We start from the raw sequence: 20,751 nt of genomic DNA, 5'->3' as shown, positions 1-20,751 counted from the left end.
CACAGAGATTTAATTTTTCAGTTGTACAACTGTGCTTGCGACATGGTAGGTCATATCAATCTCCAGCTAAAGAAATAAAATGCTAAAAACAAAACAAAAATATACCAAAATATAAATTACACAACACGCGCGGTAAGAGATGGTTTCGTCACCGTCTGTCTGCGACGGCGACTTCTTCCTTAAACTTAATCTTTGATCACGTGTTGTCGCTATACTATAAAACATTATGACACAGGGATAGATTTGAATAAAACACATCATGAGCGAGAAGAAGAAGAAGAAGAAGAAGAAGAAGAAGAAGAAGAAGAAGAAGAAGAAGAAGAAGAAGGAGGAGGAGGAGGAGGAGGAGGAGGAGGAGGAGGAAGGAGGAGAAAAAGAAGAAGAAGAAGAAGATGATGATAATAATAATAATAATAATAATAATAATAATAATAATAATAATAATAATAATAATAATAATAATAATAATAATAATGATGAATGATATGATGATGATGATGCTGATAATAATAATAATAACAACTATAACGATTATTATTATTATTATTATCATCATCATCATCATCATCATCATCATCATCATCATCATCATCATCATCATCATCATCATCTTCATCGTCATTAATATTATTATTATTATTATTATTATTATTATTATTATTATTATTATTATTATTATTATTATTATTATTATTATTATTATTATTATTATTTATTCATCATCATCTCATTCATCCTCATCATCATCATCATCCTCATCATCATCATCATCATCATCATCATCATCATCATCATCATCATCATCATTATATTATTATTATAGCTAACTTACGAGCTAACAAAATAACTATGTAAATGTAACAAGTTAGATGAATTAAACATTTTTAAAAAATGTATGACATTTGCATTCTCAAATCTTAGTCACACGTCATGGCCATGTGCTCTTTCCTCTCTTACAACTGAGTCAAGTGGGGTAACGAATGTAAAACGTCTTATCAAAAGACACAATGCCAGAGACACGATTTGAATGTTCCTCCGTGGCAAAGCCCATAAGTTCTGTCAAACGATTTGAATGTCCCCTCGTGGCATAGTCAATAAGTTCAGTCACTATTTGAATTTCTCCATTGGCATAGATAATAATAAGTTCTGTCTCTGGCTCAGTCAATAAGTTCTATCACTATCACTCGATTTGAATATTCTTCCATGACTTAGTCAATAAGTTTTGTTACACTGTTTGAATGTTCTTCCATGGCATAGTCAATTCGATTTGTCTCGTGATTTTAATGTCCCTCTATGACTTAGGCAAGAAGTTCTAGCATACTATTTGAATGTTCCTCCTTCGTATAGTCTCTAAGTTATGACACACGATTCAAATGTTCCTCCTTGGCATAGTCAGTAAGTTCTATCACACTATTTGGAGTTCCTCCTTCGTATAGTCTCTAATTATGACACACGATTCGAATGTTCCTCCTTGGCATAGTCAGTAAGTTCTATCACACTATTTGGATGTTCCTCCTTGGCATAGTCAATAAGTTCTATCACACACTTTGAATGTTCCTCCTTGGCATAGTCAATAAGTTCTATCACACTATTTGGATGTTCCTCCTTGGCACAGTCAATAAGTTCTGTCACACGTTTGAATTTCCCTTTATGGCAGGTCACATGTTCTGTCACGCGATTTAAATGCCCCCTCACGACATAGTCATGTTCTATAACACAATCACAACGTCAATCACACAATCTAAACATCATTTTGTGAAATGTTGCTGTGTTCTATTACACGGTCTAAACGTCCCTCTATGACAACGACTCTCGATTCCATTAATTAACTAGCGGTCTTCTACGACAGCGTTGATGTCTCAGTCAGAACTCTCTTTAACGACTGTCGCTCATTGACACTTGAATCCGTTATCGTATGGCCTGAACAATTGTCCAGGCTGGAATCTCTCTTCAAACATGCTAAGATACATTTACCGCGTGTACTCGGCGGACTGTCCTTAGACTTTTGAATGTTTTTATTTTCGGATGATGATTTGAAGCCGAAACAACCATGATTCTTTCGATCAGCTTCGTCACGAATTGCTCCAACAGCCTCGTGGTGGCTTTGAGAGAGACCTTGATCATTTGTGAAAGAAGTTTCCACACTAAAATGAGGAACTTTTTTATGTGGGATTTTGCGTCTAAAACAACAGAGCCTCCTTGTTTTTTTACTTTTATGATATTTTGGTGGTTGGATCACATCGACGCTGGTTCCTTTTTGATCATCATTTTCGTCAACACCTGATTGTGGAATTCCATGGGCACGTATGTCAAGCCATCTCTTCACAAACCTGCTGCTATACGGGTGTGAAGTTCTTGAAATCTGGTTGTCAAGAAAGAAAAAATCAACACGTCCTGTTCCTTTATAACTATAATCGGGTATCGAGCTTGAACCCGTACTGATTCTAGGGTCTATATAAGGCTCAACACTGAGCAGAGACCCGAGGAGGTTCCCCCAACTGTATATTCTAAAATCGTTCTTGGCCATTTCGTGATTTTCTATTTCCACCGGAAATTATGATATCATGCTGCACTAGTATGTTATTGATCCTTTTCTGTCAGTGAAAAAGGCGACACTGTCGGTTTCTGGAACTTTAAGGTGAACACGAAACTAGAGTAGAATAAACTCCATTGATAGTCTCCAACATCAAAGATTAACGGTTGACTCCAGATAGAATATCTTTCAATTACTGGGGTGTTATGAAGCTGCTTGCATCTATCACGGATTTTCGAAAGATTTGTATCTGGACATAAATTATGTAATGTAAACGTCACTTTCTCACGCGTCTCATACTCACAGAATTCAATAGTTCTGATTTCTTCATTTTAGTCGAAAGCATCTAATTGTTAATTGCCGTCAATATATGTGTGATTTCTTGGTTTCAAGATAGTACAAATGAAAAAAAAAAACAAAAAAAAAAAACCCTCAATAAATACAACTCGCAAACTCGCTCCGAACGTTAAAAACAATAGTGGGAAAGCGCGACCCTTTTTGCTTATGATTATGATTTAGCCAAGTGAATTCCATCACACTAATCCACTGTCTGGACAAAAGAGAAAGGATAGTTTTCTTCAATAAGCCAATTCTTCTATTTTTTTTTAAACCCTCTTGATTCAAGTTTAATTTGAAAACACCTAAAATCACCTTACTGACTTGAACACTGGTGGTGAAGACTTCCACTTTTGATATAGATAGATGTTAATCATTCATCCGCCATTTTGAAAGACCTACGCACAGCACCTAAAAGCATCAAAATGAATACTAAAATTGATTTTTTTTTTAAATTGAAAGAAATTCGACGTGGACCGTCTTAAGTTAGATCTAGACCATCTAATTAGAAACTGTGGACTGTAAAAAGTAATAAACAAAAATAAATATAACCACTTAAAAAGAAAAAAAGGACAAAATACCAAACACGGAACGTTTCGGGCCAAAAACCCTCTTCAGTCAACAATTAAAAAAAAAAACCCAACTCAACCAACCAACAAACAAAACAATTAAAGCATAAACACGTCCTTTCTTACTGTCATAAGATCTTGGTGTGCAAACAAAAGGATGCGTTCGCTTTGTAACTAAGGGCGTGCAGAATAGAGCGGAATATTAGACTATGCATAAAGAAATATTTCGAAGAAGAGATGTCAAAAACGCGTAAAAAGAGATTTAAAAAAAAAGATGGCTAGGAAATAATACTTTACTTACTTACGTTGGCTTTTTGTCCTTACTGGACCATAGGCCATCAACGAGAGTCCTCTACTTTTTTTCTTCTGTCCTGTGCCATCACTTCCAGGCCTCTCCAAGTCTGTCCCGAATTCTGGGTGTCCGCTTCTACATCTTCTCCATGTGTCCTTAGGTCGGCCCTTCTTTCGTTTGCCGTCTAATCTTGCCGTTGATGCTTGTTGTCCGGTTGCTAAAAATAATAACATACATATTTAACTTGTATTCATAAGGTCGTCCGCCATTGTTCCGATAGTTTAGAACAAGTTACAAGTTATTATGCGTCATTACGAGGGAAGTGACGTCACGACTGTTGAAGCCTATTGGTGTGTGGCAGACTCCCACTAGCTCATGGTGAGTTAGTGAAGGCCCTTGCAAAACGCATGGCATTTAGTGTTAAAGTAACTAAAAGGCGAAAAAGTTGGTCAAGAACGCTTCTAAAGCGCCGTGAGCACATTAAATGTATATTGCGCTATATAAAACAAAAGTTATATGGCAAAGCTACGCTTAATAGAATTAATAATACCATTGCTAGGGCCCAAACATTACAATTATGCCATTATTAACCAATTTTCCTTGAAGACGAAGTGCACAGAAGTGAGTTTTTTTTTCCTATTTACGGGTTAGATGATGTGTCTTCTGGTAAGCATAAACATAAAATAAAATGGCTCATGTATGCATGAAGCTTGATCTTGCAAAATGTGGAACTTTGCTGAAAATCACCAAAATTCCACCGATATGGAATTCCACCGGCTATGTGGTCAAGTGGTATGACACTCGCTTTCGGATAGGAAGGTCCTGGGTTCGAGCCTCGCGCTCGGCGCATAGTTGAGTCCTTGGAAAAGGTTCTTTACTCACATTCTCTCACTGTACTCAGGTGTAAAATGAGTACCTGGCCGTTAACAGCGTTGTTTGTCCGAAAAATTGTAATATCGCCTAACAGGCGTCATGTCCCGTCCTACATGTTAAATGTTGCTGTTGACCAGGGACCCCTTGTAAAGCGCTTTGAGCACGTTTAGTGGATAATGCGCTATATAAAGCTCAATTTTTAAATATAAAGCTCAATGATAAGCAACTAATTGCCTTTTGTTTTTAGAGTATTGCATTCATAAAAGCCTATAGTTTGCTTTCATTTCTCTTTAGAATGCTTTTTATTATCCTATGTAAAGCAAAACTACAGTGGAATCTCGATAAAGCCAACAACACCACCAGACCAGAAAGATTGATTGACTTTAAGCAAGGTTGACTCTATCCATTATCAATGGAACACACATAAAGAACAGAAGACCAACAAGACGTGTTGACTTTAAGCAGAAGTTGACTTTAAAGAGTGTTGATTTAATGCAGATTCCAATTTATTTATGTATTCTTTTCATAGTTTTGTTGTGTTAAGAGCCAAGAATTTTCTGAATAATTTTCAGATTCTGTAATAAGGGTGATCTGCACTTATTTCAAATTGTTCATTACTTTCCCGCCAACCTTTACACCTCCCGTGTATATTTTAGAGTTGTTCCACTGTCAAATTGAAAAGACCTGTGGATAGAAAACATGTTTTTCCTTCTGAGGAACCAGAAAGCCATTCTGGGTAGTGTCTCTTGTCTCCTCCCATAGTCAAGGAGGTACACATTTTGTCTTCTATTATATACCCCTATATCTGTTATCTGGGTTGCTATCTATCTTTGTTTTGAAATGGTATTGCTTGGTTTTGTCCTGACCCTGGCCGGAGTCCTTGGCTGAGGGAAACAGTCAAATGTATAGAATGAGTTTTGGGAGATGATTTGTTCTTCCTTGTAAATCATCTCTCTATTACTGGGTGGGGTCTTTTGACCTCCTATTGTGGCCACGAGGTCACTAGCTGTGTCTTCTTTCCCCTTATAATATCTGTTTTCCGAGATGCTTTCTGTCTTTATCTTGGAATGAGGTTTTGTCCTGGTCCTTGTCAAAAGCCATAGCTAGGAGGGAAACAGTCAAATAGGGGTATAGAATAGAAGACAAAATGTGTACCTCCTTGTTGATTGTGGGAGGAGACAAGAATGACATTCTGATTCCTCATCTCTGATACACCGGGAAATGGAAATGCCCAAACCTATACCTAAGAAAAAAGTAAGACAAACAGGAATAGTTCCTTAGGATACCTTAGCGCAATCTGCCCCTACGACTAATCTTAGTCTCACAAAATACCAGTAGTGGATGCCCCACTCCCTCCCCCCCCCCCCCCCCCCCCCCACCCACACACAAAGACAGTGAAAGAATCAGATAAGTGTACAAAAATTACTCAAGTTTGCAGAAAAAAATTCTCTTAAAAACACACAAGCTCGAGTCATCGCCACAGAAAAGGACTTCAGTCAGGATCTTAGGGGAACAAATTCGTCTCCAGAACCTTTGCAGGGAACCCCAGATGGCCCTACCAGCAACCTCCACAAACTGCCAAATTGTTGTACATCACCAAACATGATTTAGCCATGAAACAAATAAATTACGAGGAAATAACACAATTGCGGAGCGAAATAAATATTTTCACTTTTATTACAAATATAAAAGTACCATGCAATACTAAAATTAAATTGTTACAAAAGAGTAGATATTAAATGGTTTTACAAATATAATTTACATGAAATAATAAAATTGAAAGCACCTTTATAAATAATTTTTTTTAAAAAGATTACGTGAGGCACAGGGTAATGAATTGTTTTTGTTTTAAGAGTCTTACTTTTTACGGGGCTTGCGACACACTTAGGTCATTTCAGCGCCAGTAAAAAAGAAGAAAATGGGGTATTAAAAAAGTTATAGATATAGAATTGAAGGCACACACACAAAAAGGGGTATTGTTCAACTACGGAATAGATGTAGATTCCAAGAGCGCACCATCAGTGTTCTTAGTAAGAGATCACCTAAATGTTCCACCTAGACACAAGCACAGGTCCCCACTAAGAGGAATACACTCAAATGTTTACAAACCATTATATGATTAAAACCACATAAAAGAGAGATGATTTACAAGGAAAAAAACCATCTCCCAAAACTATTCAAGGACTCCGGCCAGGGCTAGGACAAAACTAAGATATGTTTATGTTTTTAAGGGTTTTACGGTGCTTGCAACACATTACGGCCATATCAGCGCCAGTAAAAAGTTCTAGAATTACAAATAAAGCACTCAAGAATAGGGACGACATAAGGGGAATTGGTTCAAATAGGAAACAGATGTAGATTCCAAGAGCACACTATCAATGTACTTAGTTTGAGATCACCTAAAAGTCTCATCCACACACAAGCACAGGTCCCCACTAAGAGGAACACACTCAAATGTTTACAAACCATTATATGATTAAAACCACATAAAAGAGAGATGATTTACAAGGAAAAAAACCATCTCCCAAAACTATTCAAGGACTCCGGCCAGGGCTAGGACAAAACTAAGATATGTTTATGTTTTTAAGGGTTTTACGGTGCTTGCAACACATTACGGCCATATCAGCGCCAGTAAAAGTTCTAGAATTACAAATAAAGCACTCAAGAATAGGGACGACATAAGGGGAATTGGTTCAAATAGGAAACAGATGTAGATTCCAAGAGCACACTATCAATGTACTTAGTTTGAGATCACCTAAAAGTCTCACAAAACCAAGTAATCTCATTCCAAGACAAAGACAGAAAGCATGTTGGAAAACAGACACAGGGGGATAGAAGACACAGTAAGTCCCTCCCTGCCCACTATGGGAGGTCAGGAACCCCACCCAGACAAAAACTAACTAATCCCATTCCAAGACAAAGGCAGAACGCAACTGGAAAAACACATACAGGGGATAGAAGTTACAGCGCAACAACCTCCTGCCCACCATGGGTGGTCAAAGACCCCACCAAGGGGCAACTAATTCTTGGACAGGTACGACAATGGTGTCCAAGCATCCTTGCCACCCATCCAATCACCACTCTTCTCTTAACCCTCTACTGACCGACCATAGGAAATTTGTCACATTCATTGCGATGCAACCAACAATTTTCTCAGTCTGATATCTTTTGAACATCACATTTAATGATTTTTTTTGGTTATAGCTATAAAAATTTGAAACTATTGCAGAGATTATTCTTTTTGTTTTTTGTTTGTTTTTAAGGGTTTTACCGCGCTTGCGACACATTTAGGTCGTATCATTGCCAGAAAAAAGGAAGAAAATTGGATAGAAAAAAATATTCTAGATGTACAATAAAAAGGATGTGAGGAAAAGGTCCTCATCCTTACACCGGCACAAGATCCCACTAAGAGAAATACACTCAAATGTTTACAAATCATATGTTAAAAATATTTTTAAAATAACAGGTATAAGAGAGGTGATTTACAGAGAAAAAAAAGAATATCATCTGCCAAAAATATAACTATACATTCAACTGTCTCCCTTCCAGCCAAGGACTCAGCCAGGGTCAGGACAAAACCAAGTAATCTCATTCCAAAACAAAGACAAAAAGCAATTGGAAAACAGATACAGGGGGAAAGAAGACACAGCATGTATCTCCCTGTCCACTATGAGAGGTCGGGAAACCCGCCCAGGTTTTATCATGGAATTTAGTTTGTAAATTTAAGAAGAAGACATGGGTTCATTCATAACCATGGCAACAAACACACACACACACACACAAACACACACACACACACACACACACACACAAACACAGATGCTCGTGCTAACGCGCATGCGCATACACACGTGGGAGAAAAAGAAAGGTAATATTTTTTCATCACCCTTTACAGTTTCTTAATACAATCATCTCAAAAATCTTATACGTGCACATTGATAGATTTATAAAAAATCATCTTTTTAGGTAACTTATCAATATGACATGTTATCTATATTATATAGGTACACTATGGCAAAGTGATAAGTAAGACATACAAGAGTTATTGGTTTAATGGAGGATTGACAGAACCTAGATATAATTAATACAGGCATACATATAAGATACTTTGTAGATGTTACAGAATTAACATCCGAATTCCATTTATTTAAGTGCAATAAGGGCACAGATGGTATAAAACTGTTTAGAAATAAAAAAATAAAATAAACTATTATAAAGAGACGAAAAAAAAACCAAAAAAACAAAAAAAACAAAACAAAACAAAAACATACCAAAAAAAAAATAAAAATTAACAAAAGAACTCAAAAATATTCTTTAAAAAAAATCAGTCCCTTTACAGCATTCAACAGATTTTATAAAATTTCTTTGGTGTCATAAAATAATATCTTCAAAGAATTAGATACTTCCCATTATTCTAAGTTGGTTGAAGTTATAACCTCTACATTAAAAAAAATACAATTCCCGGTGTCTAACCTACAGAACAATTACGACTTAAATGTAGGAAGGGATGACTCTCAGGCATAATATGATTAATACATTGATGAAATTCTGTATGACCAGATGAAGTTCCATTCATATGAAAATACAGATCAGGAACTAATTAGTGTGTACATAAAACTATATTAAAAGATTGTCAATAACTTTGAAAAAAAACCCCCAGAAACCACTCACTCAAACCCGATGACATAACTAAAAAAAAATGAAAAGAAGTGTTTTTATACTGCGCGCTCTCCAATAAATTTGCTCTCAGCTCTTTACTAGGGATCCCAACCAACATTAACCCTTTCTTTTTGGACAAAGCCAATGCTTTTATCAGCCAAGTAGGTATTCATCTTATACCTGTGTATGGTGAGAGAATGTCAGTAAACGGTCTTTTCCACTCAAATTTGCACTACCCTTAGTGGGATTCAAATCCGACACCTTAGTCCAATTCATCATAGGCCGAGACTCTTAGGTAATCAATGCAATTGGATAATTTGCAGACATCTTCCTTCCCCTGCCCCACCCCTTTCCCCCTTAGTGAAAGTCCATGACGGTACTTTGGTATTGAACAGAAAACTTCCCTACAAAATTGATATAATTGTAATATTCAAATATCATTATATAACATTAATTGAACAGGATAACTTTAAACTTTATAAGCACAGGAATGATAAACTCAAATTCCTGAAATACATTTGACAACAAAAATAAAATAATTGGCTAATTGGAATGTATGACAACAATTTCACAACAATAATCATTCATCGTTAGAAAAAAAAAAACAAAAAAAAAAAAAAACCACCCCCCCCCCCCCCCCCCCCCCCCGCCTCCCCCAAAGTGAATACAAAAATATAAAAAAACTTTAAACAAAAACAAAATACAATAACCTCCAAAAAATCATAATGAATGATTTAAAAGGTAAAAATAAAAAGAGAGTGAAGGTACACAACTCAACATATTCTACAAAACCGTAGTTAACAACATTTAAATGAGCTTACAATAAATACAATTAAAAAAAAAACACAAAAAAACCCCAGAAAAAGCAAATGCAAGTTTCTTTAAGTATCTAAAGGTTGTTTGTTTTTTTAAAAGTAATTAGAAATACAAAATAAAAACAAAATACAAAAGTGCGCAAACATATATTCACAGCACTTATTCAAGTGGTTATTAGCAAATATAAACAAACGATGATGTCATAAAAAAATTTTAAAAAAGAAGAAAATGTCTTTATTCAATGTTGAAATATCCTGTGTAGAGTTTTTGAATAGAAAATCCCTCAGCGATACAGCTTCAATCTGTAAATATTATACTGCACTGGCACTACGACACGCATACAATTTGAGAATGCTTTGGTATCTGATTATTAATATTTATGAACTCAGACTTTACACAATGGGACCACATGTCTTAGTCTTGGATATTGACTACTTTAACAAATGACCCAGGAATACTGACAACTTTGACAAAATGACCCAGGAATACAGCTGGTATAGATGTGAAACTAAGGACTACCCTCAATTATAAAAAATGAGGGATAAAATTATTATGAGATAACAAAACGGGGTATTTGAGGGAACAATAGAAACGTATTGTTCTTGAGTTAAGCAAACTATGTGAACTATGTCACTGAGGAATGTTAGCAAGACAATATGATTATCTGCACTAGAAACACATTACTTCAAAGTAAAGATGCTCTAATTTTCTTGTCAAAAAAATAACTAAGTTTGAGTAACCCCCTCTACATCATAAAAAAACAAAACAAATAAAAATAAATTAACAAAATAAAAAACAAAAAACTTGTTCACTGTAATGGAATGGCATTTCTATATATAAATATTAATAGATAAAAAGCCCTAATAATATCAACTGATATAATATATAGATTATCATATCCAAGGGAAAATTCATAGCGAGATATAATAACTCTAGCAAATTGGCGTGTCATGTTGACCTGAGCAATGGCAAAATCTTTCTGCTATGAAGTAATTTTCCTGTTTGCTTATCAAGCTTTCCAAAAATGTATAACGTTCCTGAATATATTCAAGCAGGTTGCTCAGTGATGACCGCTTCCTTTTCTGACTTGGATGAAGCAATGGGCTCACGTTCTCCAGACAAATGGTTATAGAGTGGGAACTCACAACAGAACAAGCACTTAAACACCGATGGGAAGCATGCATAGCAGGGAGGAGGCAAGAGCAGGAGAGGACTGGTTCTATTCTTGTAAACCAGGTAAAGCTCGTTCCTGAAAAGTTAGAAAAAAAAAGTATGAACATAAAAAAAAAATATATATTCAGTAGAAATTTGTAACACGTCTTTAACAATTTGTTTTATAGGGCAGTGTTAAATTCACAGAATTGGAGAACATAAAAATAAAATTAAAAAAAATTAAAATGTGTCCCTTATTCCGAGCATGATTAAGTAATTAAAGTGACAGATTTTGTTTCATGGAGTCAAATTTTAATATGTTTTGTATGTCTTCTACAATTATTGCCTCTAGAATTACCTAGATTTAGATGGAACTTAATCAATAAAAAATCATCATCAAAATTACAGAATAAATTTTGAAAGCTGCTCTCCTACCTTCCTCACCATAATCTATGACTATGAGTGTATGTTCATGTTGTTGATACTTCGTTTAGCATAAAAGAATTAAAAATTTAAAAAAAAGACTATTCGAATGAGAGAAGAATTCACAATGATAATGATTCACCATTGCCTTCAATCGGTATTATGCTTAGGTAAAATATATGCCGCAAATTTAATTTAATTTAAGGCAGGTCTTATTGAGGTAAAATCCGACTATAGATAGTTCGAAGTTGAGGTCACTCAGGTCTTTGTTATTGTTTTTATGCCACCCGCGTTTATGAGTAATTCTCACTAAACTGTATTATCCAGACTATAAACGTTCATGGTTACACACAGTTTTGTGTGTTGGTCCATTATACTACGGGATAGCAATGTTGTGAGCTTCCTAGCCAAGCGCATACTATCTATATAATACTGATCTCAATTGACAGTTTTTACGTGGAAGGTTTTTTGGGTTTTTTTCCACCTCAGCATTGAGTATGTGAGGTGGTCAAGTGATGGAAACACTAATTTAAATTTCATATCATTTGCCTGATAGAGAGGAAACCAGTTATACACCATTTCAGGAGTCCTGATAGCTCAGTTGGTAAGTTACTCAGTTCAGAAGCAAAAAGACACTCATTGGTCTCACTTTAGTTTTTTTGCTTCAGCCTTTCACCCTCTAGGTAGAAATTGAGCAGCTGGAGTGGGTCAATAGAAACAAGCATGAACTTCGGATCCTTTGGCAGTTTGCTTTAAAGCAGGAATCAAATAAAAATGCCCATGCACCAGTTAATATAATGTTGCCAGTAGTACTGGATCTCTACGGGACACAAACACCCATATACACTTCATATCGTTTTTCAGAAATCAACAAAATCAATAAGCTAAAAAAAATAATTCTGTCTTTTAAATTAATTCACCCTTGAAATAGTTTTGACTCACGTTCGATATCTTTCATCCGATTTCTTTTCAAGTAGAGGAATGCCACTTAGGAACAAGAGAATACTGATAGTAAAGACAGGACTCAGCACAGCAGCCCACTGGCCATACTGTAGGATACTGGTGCTAATGATGAACACTCCGAGCCATATATATATTTCACCAAGGTAATTTGGGTGGCGAGAAAAGCGCCACAAACCTGAAAACCAAGAGTTCACAAAAAAAATAATTTAAAAAAAATAATTACAGATTCACCAGCTTCTTTTGCTAATAAATTAAATCAAAACTGAAAGACTAATCAGCATTGCATCTTCATGACGCAAAACTTTCAGATTCTGCAAAATTGCTAAACTATGGGACAAAATGGAATGAATTCAAACAACACATGGAGTAATAGTATAAATGAACTTCAAGCCGCAATGGTTGAACAATGATCACAGTCTAAAAACTTACTCGATAATAGTCCACTTCTCTTAATTGCTACTCTCATGTAACAAATTTTTTTTTCAATACATAATAATACCGATTATCATTCCGCTAATTTGGCTATTTTAGCCTGGTATTTTAAACAAATCATAAAACAGAAACATAATTTTTTTAAATCAATGCATGAGAAATTTACTATTAATTACTATTAATTTTGGTGGCCACCAAATTCAAAGTTTGGTTCAAAGAAATTCATTAATATTGATACAAAAATCACATAGCGGGCAAATGCATTTTCCGTACACACACTAAAAGAGAATGCTTTAAAGCAGATTCATTCACATCTCTGGACATAGTACCTCGCAACCGTCATATGGCGGAAAACACAATAATGACAGGAAAAGCGTTTTCTGCATGGGCCACACAATAAATCAAAATCTAATTGGGATTTGGTGATTATAGTTGCTGTTTTTGATAGATCAACTCTTCCTGGAGCTGTGGTAGCAAAATGGTTGCGAAATTTTGCTCATTTATATTTTTAAAGGATTTTTTACCGAGCGAACGTGGCGTTTTGAAGACACGAAGGTTTTACTTTCGTTTTTAGAATGGATCAATTGAGGTAAGTGAATGAACAGTTTCCATTTAAAGTTAACTTTATGTTTTGTTTTTAACAAAAGTTAGATGTATTAACTACAATTTGTATGATTTAAAAATTTTAAAAATTATTTCCATCTTTGTTTATAAGTTATTTCCTGCATATTATGTAATCACGTTATTTTCGTGTCTCTGATGTGACAAAGGAAACTTAATTCTATATACCAGGCAAGCTTTGAAATTTTTAACTACAAATTTGTTCAAGTGACTAAAATTAGGTCTAGGAAACTTGTAAAATTAACAAAACAAAAAAAATTAACATTTTTAGTTGTTTTTAGAGTGAATAGTTGGGTGTGGGAGATTTCGTGTCTTCAATTTTCTGCCCGTGCACCAAATTTCAATATCCCATATTATTATTAATTATGAAAGAAAGTGTTTGAAAATTGATTGGAGACATTAATCTTGCTCTGATTTTGTGTTTTAAACTTTGATTTTTGGCTTGACATTTTTGAAAAAGTTTTTATGAGCAAAATAAAGTTTGGTGTCACCTGCGTGGGCACCATCTGCATGGGCACCAGGAATTCTGAAATGTGTGAACTTGGACATTGTTGATGAATATACAGTTAATAAATGTAAACTTTGGTAACCTATGCTGAATATTTCAATGTGTAAGTACAAATCTGAACATTTCTAGCTGTTTAAGAACACAAATTGCTGATCAATTGAATTTGTAAAAATTTAATATTAAATATATTGATTCGCTCTCTTATCTCAGAATTTTTGTGTCACTACAACATTCACTCTGCTTTCCGGGAGGATGCAGCGTTGGGATCTGGACATATGATCTAAAAGCATTTTATCCAGTATGAAAATTTTGATTAGCTACAATAAAAGATACACAGGCTTGAGAGATATTACTCCACCACGGTGAATTTGCTAACTGATATGGATAAAATCCGTAATAGCAACTAAGTAATGAATTACATGTTGAAATGAGAAAATGCTGTACGACTTGCCAAAATGTTCCAGAAAAAAAATTTGTTATCAGATTTTAGACTTATTTATATATATCATTTTATTAGATTCATATGCTAAATCATTTCATATCCTCACACTTGAACCTCTGTGGTGTAGCAAACAACAGTTATAAGTGTGAGTATTTGTTCTTAAAAACACCTTTCGTATGCGCAATTATAAGCCTTATTTTCTCAAGAAGAGAGTAATCATGTTTAAAGCAGTGGAAATCAAATATGATTAAAGCGCTGCTTTTGTCATCAATTATGTCTTTATATATTGCTTTTACTTTTATACCAGATACTGGAGGAGAGGGAGTTTCACCGTGCAGTTCTCCCAAGGAATAGCGGGCAAATTTATTTATGCGCATGTGCAGAGCAGAGTGTGTGATTGGTAAAAGAGGATCCTCCAGACACCTATTCCTGGGTTGTTGTCACCCGTTTTGACAATACAATTGAAAACAAGGACCCATTTTTTTTTCAAAGTTGAAATGAAAATATTTTTTCGTTATTTGTCTCATGTAATTATCCCCCTTGTTGTATAATAAAGTTAGTTAAGTACAAAATATATTCTGTTTGTTATTTATTTTTTAAAAGTGGACCTGTGTACGTGTATTTTGAGTCATTTTTCACTTCAGGTTGTTAACATTTCTTTTCATTTTGCATTTCCGTGTAAATCAGGGTCACCGTTGATTGACCTACTTTTTAAAGTTACATAATCGTCTCCTGCTCATAATTTTTACAAATTCTGAATCCTCATATTTCAAGCTTTAAAATGATATATGACACTTATTTGTAGATAAAAGATGAAAATTGACAAAAATGGGCCTGTCAAAGTAGATGATTTCAGATCTAGTCTGTTTTCCGCCATATACATTACAATAGAGTGAGATGCAATTTGCATTGATTGATGCCAATGGCAGTGTTATACTTATACATGAATGAGTCAATGGCAGACGAAATAAGAGAAATTTTTACCATAACTGTCTTGCATACAATTAGCTTTCACAGAATGGCTAATGAGTGTCTTATTTGATTTTATCCTTACCTTTATCACACCATTTCCCCTTGTTAGCAGGATTATTCCGGAAGTTAAATTTTTGTATATCCGCCACAGCTTCAATAGTAAGTCCAAACGCAAAAAGAACAATTCCAACGATATCTTGTGGAGTGACATAATCGTAGCGGTCAGCACTATCAGGAGCATTTATAAATATCACAGGGAGGCTGACAGTAAAAACCCAAAAAGCCTGTAGAAGAGGCATAAAATACAAATAATTATTAAGATAAGCAGATAAGGTTGCAACTTGGTCCTTGTATGTCTATGAAAAAGTGGATTTAACAGACGAATCCATATAAAAACAAAATATACCAATCAGGAATATATTTCCCAACCTGTCATATTTCAAAGAAAAAAAAAATGACTCAATAATACAATATCATTAAATATAAAACTTTAGATATTTAATCATCAACTACAGGAAAAAGCCCACAATTAACAATTTACAAAAAAAGAAACACAATTTTTCGACAATTGAAAACATTGTATATATTATTTTTTTAAAACAAAGTAAAAACGAATAAAAGAAAGACATGAAAAGCAAGAAAAAAAAAAGAAGATTGAACTTGCTTGAAAGGTCCAAAATCCAGCGAAGGCCAAGCAGTTTTCCCTCTTGTCGTCAAATCTTTTGTCTTCGCCAATTTTGATAATTCTGTACAGAAGATAGCCAGACAATCGAGAACCCCATACCACAATAAATATTGTCACCAATATTTGACGGTAACTAAAGCTCTGAAATGGAAGATTTAAAGGATTCACACTTCATGGACAAATTTCATTTGATGTGTTTGAACTCAGATACAAAACTAAAATCAGCAAGCAAATAACTTTTCAACTACTTTCACAATATGAGAAGATCTCAGCTTTTTTATATAGCGTAATATTCACTAAACATGCTCAAAGCGTTTTACAAGGGGTCCCTGGCCAACAGCAACACAACATGTTGAATGTGATATGATGCCTGTTAGGCGATACTACAATCTCTTCAGAAAGAGAGAACGCTGTTAACTCATTTTAGACCCGAGTATGGTGAGAGTATGTGAGTAAAGAGCCTTTTCCGCAGACTCAAGTATTTAGCTGTACATAATTTATAATAATAATAATTCTGTCATAATTTGTTGAGAAATGTCATGTATTATCAATACAGCATCAATGTGAGTATTTAGGGAAAATTAGTCATATCAATCTTAAAAATAGCCTCACTTTAAATTGTTATTTTAACTGTGGATCTTTTGTCAGATGTTTGTTTATTCCATTTGTCAATTTTTAGCAGTATTTTTAAAGCTGTGGAACAAACCTTGATTGATTGGTAAAAGTTTTAAATTTCCGAATATGACCATTATTTTGGTTCTCCGCTGCCATTTTGCGTTTAAGTATTGAAAGGTAGCGCAAAGCAGTCCTAGGGTTTGTTTGTTTTGTTTTTTTCTAATAGGGTTAGCTTAAGGTCTGAGGATTTTTTAAAATCGGGTTAGTTAGAGGTCTTAGTAAAGGTCCTAGGGTGTTTGTGTTTCCTATTAGGGTTAGTTAAAGATAATAGGTTTCGAATTGGCAATTTGGACTCGAGTCTGAATAGTCTCCCATGGCTATTCAGACTCAAATTCCAAAGTGTGTGCGCAGTGAAACAGTGTAGCAGTGGGCAGAACGTGGAACTAATAAAGAAGCAGAAGAAGAGTTCAGAAGAAATTTTGTTTTGCTCATATCAGACTGACTCAGCTCATAACCCATGTTTCGGACTGCAGAAGGATTGGTGCCTGTCTAACACTATCAGAATATGTCAATTTAAAAAAATAAATTATCCTAACGTCGCATTGACATCTAACTGGACTTCCAATTGATCAATGGTTTTGTCTGTCTTATCAAATAAAGCGGATTTAGACTACCTGTTCATAGTTACTACTGTTGTTATTTTGATTTGCATTTAATTTTCATATTCAAAATATATTTTAGAAAAACAAAAACAAAACTATACTGCCATGGAATAGTATGCCCCCTGTTGATTGCACACTCACATTGGAATTTGAGTCCGAATAGCCACGGGAGACTATTCAGACTCGAGTCCGATTAGTCGCAGCCACAAGGGGTTATTCTTTCTTAAGGTTAGTTAAATCAATACTTGGAGACGCCTTCCGAAAGCTCCTACAGCCCCAGAATTCTTTGTTTTTTTAAATAATGTTCTAGTTGGGGGCTTGGGAGGGGGGGGGGGGGGCTATTTTTTTAAAGTCTCCCCCTTCCCAAACCCCCTACTTGAACATTATAAAAAAAATATTAAAAAATACTGGGGATTAGGAGCTTTCGGAAGGCCTCCCCTACATTACAAACTTACCCATGCAAGTAGAAATGTCAAAACAGCAAGCACAACGAAGTTGGTACCGCCAGCAAAATCCGTTACTTTATCAAACTTACAAGTAGCAGCAACAATGAAAAATGAGAACTGCATGAAAACTGTGACAATGGCACAAATGGCCAAATTGTTTTCGTCGAGAATCCACATTCTACCCTATTTAGCTAATGAGAAGGAAGGAAAGAATGAATGTCTGCGTCGACTCTCTCCTCCTTTAGGCATTAACTCGGAAAAAAATTTTACACACGTGATTAAACGCCTGATTTTTACATAACAACAAACTTGACATTAATTTTACAAGAAAAATCGATATAACAGGGTGTGTTCAGTGTTTGTTATGAAATTAATATGCTGTAAGGTCAAGGTCACACTGCTTATCAGCGGATGAACTTGCTGGGTTCACGCGTGGCCTTCGTGACTATCGAATTGGCCACTCCCACGCCTCGTTCTGAAAAAAGTCCGCGAAATTAAAGGGGAGGCAAGAGAAAATCAGCTGATCGTTAAAATAGTAACAGAAAAGTGGAGGTGCTCGGCAATGAATGCAAGAAAGACATTTAAAACGCCGTAAAAATGTTTAAAAATCACTTAATGTTATAATTACCATCCATAACAACCTGTCAAATTCACATATGTAAGATGTCAAGCCAAAATTAATAATAAAATAATAAAGAACACGATTGACCGGTGGTCCGTTGACTACACATGCATACGAGTACCAGAAATATTTTGTAAACAATGTAACACAATATAATGTGTAAGTTTCAAAGCAAATGCAACAACAAATAACATCAAAGAACAATGTGGGACTACTGTTTTAATTTCATAAAACCAAACGTATATTTTCTGCCCCCGATATTGAACGTGTAGTTAGTATGTATCGTACAAACAACATTCGTTTAGACAGGTAGTCGGGATTCTAGCGCCAGTTTTATTTGGGCAACCATGATTGGGATTTCACTCAATGCACTTATTATTATTATTAATTATTATTATTATTATTATTATTATTATTATTATTATTATTATTATTATTATTATTATTATTATTATTATTATTAATTATTATTATTATTATTATATATTATTATTATTATATATTATTATTATTATTATCATATGATAATAATAATAATAATAATAATAATAATAATAATAATAATAATAATAATAATAATAATAATAATAATAATAATAATATAATAATAATAATAATAATAAGCAGTTGAAAGGATATAGTCTTTGGTGTATAAGTGCATATGTACAATATTTCTTATAATAAATGCTTCAAAACAAAACAAAACTAAAAAAAATAAATAAAGAATAAATGAATAAAAATATCTATTTGGGCATTTACTTACATTAATAGTCTTGAAAATCACAATCACAATCCATGAAAATTAAATATCCCAAAATCCGAAGAAGACATGAATTTAATCCAAAATCCAACACAGGAATGTATTTTAATAGGAGACAGATATCCTATTAAAACCATAGCATTACTTGCAAACAACAATACCCCACTCTGTGTTTAACGGGCTTGTGGCCGTCACATTGTAAATTGTGGCCGCATTAGGGTAATCGGTGTCCTAAAGACTGACATACTGACATACAATCAATGAGAACTATAAAGAATCCATTCTAGAATTCAACTACAAACTGAAAAGCATGATAAATATCACTCTCTCAAATAATTTCCTTTGCTCAGGTTCACTCACACTCTCCTTTATTGCAAAACATTGATAAGTGAGATAAAGTTTGTATTTCAATTATAAACTTAATCACATAACCTAAATGATGGAGAATAAAAACAGCTAATTATAAAAATAATTCACAGATCAAATTATCTATTTGAACTCCGCATATTTAGCTTAATTACTCATTGACCATATATTTTTTTAAATGGCATTGTTTCATTTAAACAAGACCATGACGCTTATGCCTGGACCGGGTATTCACAAATTCTGCTTTTGTGTTCCACTTTTCGAATCGAATATATCTCTATCTTATCCGTTTATTTGCAAATTTTCTGCACTTTATAAATAAGACCATAACGCTTATGTCTGGACCGGTTGTTCGCAAATTCTGCCTTTGTGTTCCACTGTTCGATTAGAATTAATCTCTATTTTTTCCGTTTATTTGCAAAGTTTCTGCACTTTATAAATAAGACCATAGCGCTTATGTCTGGACCGGGCATTCGCAAATTCTGCTTTTGTGTTCCACTTTTCGAATCGAATTAATATCTAGTCTATCCGTTTATTTGCAAAGTTTCTGCATTTTATTAATAAGACCATAACGCTTATGTCTGGACCGGGCATTCGCAAATTCTGCTTTTGTGTTCCACTTTTCGAATCGAATTAATCTCTATTTTATCCGTCTATTTGCAAAGATTCTGTACTTTATAAATAGGACTATGACGCTTATGTCTGGACTGGGTATTCGCAAATTTTCCTTTTGTGTTCCACTTTTCGAATCGAAATAACATCTAGTCTATCCGTTTATTTGCAAAGTTTCTGCACTTTATAAATAAGACCATAACGCTTATGTCTGGACCGGGCATTCGCAGATTCTGCTTTTGTGTTCCACTTTTCGAATCGAATGAATCTCTATCTTATCCGTTTATTTGCAAAGTTTCTGCACTTTATAAATAAGACCATAGCGCTTATGTCTGGACCGGGCATTCGCAAATTCTGCTTTTGTGTTCCACTTTTCGAATCGAATTAATCTC

The 20,751-nt window shown here is 34.5% G+C and overlaps 1 protein-coding gene and 1 long non-coding RNA gene across 2 annotated transcripts; both read right to left on the bottom strand.

The window, feature by feature from the left end:
* Nucleotides 1–763: 763 nt before the first annotated feature.
* On the bottom strand, nt 764–4,078 carry LOC144976103 (uncharacterized). The gene is made up of 2 exons (XR_013646045.1): nt 3,744–4,078; nt 764–2,362 (listed from the first exon to the last, which is right to left on the bottom strand). It is a non-coding gene; the product is annotated as an uncharacterized LOC144976103 (long non-coding RNA).
* Nucleotides 4,079–6,249: 2,171 nt separating this feature from the next.
* On the bottom strand, nt 6,250–18,365 carry LOC144976410 (uncharacterized). The gene is made up of 5 exons (XM_078920691.1): nt 18,009–18,365; nt 16,256–16,417; nt 15,674–15,875; nt 12,596–12,791; nt 6,250–11,327 (listed from the first exon to the last, which is right to left on the bottom strand). The coding sequence occupies exons 1-5, from the start codon at nt 18,174–18,176 to the stop codon at nt 11,126–11,128; spliced, it is 930 nt and encodes a 309-aa protein (XP_078776817.1). The 5' UTR covers nt 18,177–18,365; the 3' UTR covers nt 6,250–11,125.
* Between the last annotated feature and the right edge of the window lie 2,386 nt (nt 18,366–20,751).

The sequence above is a fragment of the Berghia stephanieae genome, chromosome 7 (assembly GCF_034508935.2).
Source record: "Berghia stephanieae isolate SIO BIC M18660-M18661 chromosome 7, UCSD_Bste_1.3, whole genome shotgun sequence".
Taxonomy (NCBI): domain Eukaryota; kingdom Metazoa; phylum Mollusca; class Gastropoda; order Nudibranchia; family Aeolidiidae; genus Berghia; species Berghia stephanieae.
This window is presented reverse-complemented; position numbering and strand designations above follow the sequence as displayed.

Excerpts from the sequence above, each read along its gene's own strand:
- LOC144976410 (XM_078920691.1), bottom strand. The coding sequence starts at position 18,176 with ATGTGGATTCTCGACGAAAACAATTTGGCCATTTGTGCCATTGTCACA. Across the intron at positions 16,418-18,008 it reads TGACATTTCTACTTGCATGG|AGCTTTAGTTACCGTCAAAT; the intron begins GTAAGTTTGTAA and ends CTTCCATTTCAG. Across the intron at positions 11,328-12,595 it reads TCGGATGAAAGATATCGAAC|GAACGAGCTTTACCTGGTTT; the intron begins GTGAGTCAAAAC and ends CTAACTTTTCAG.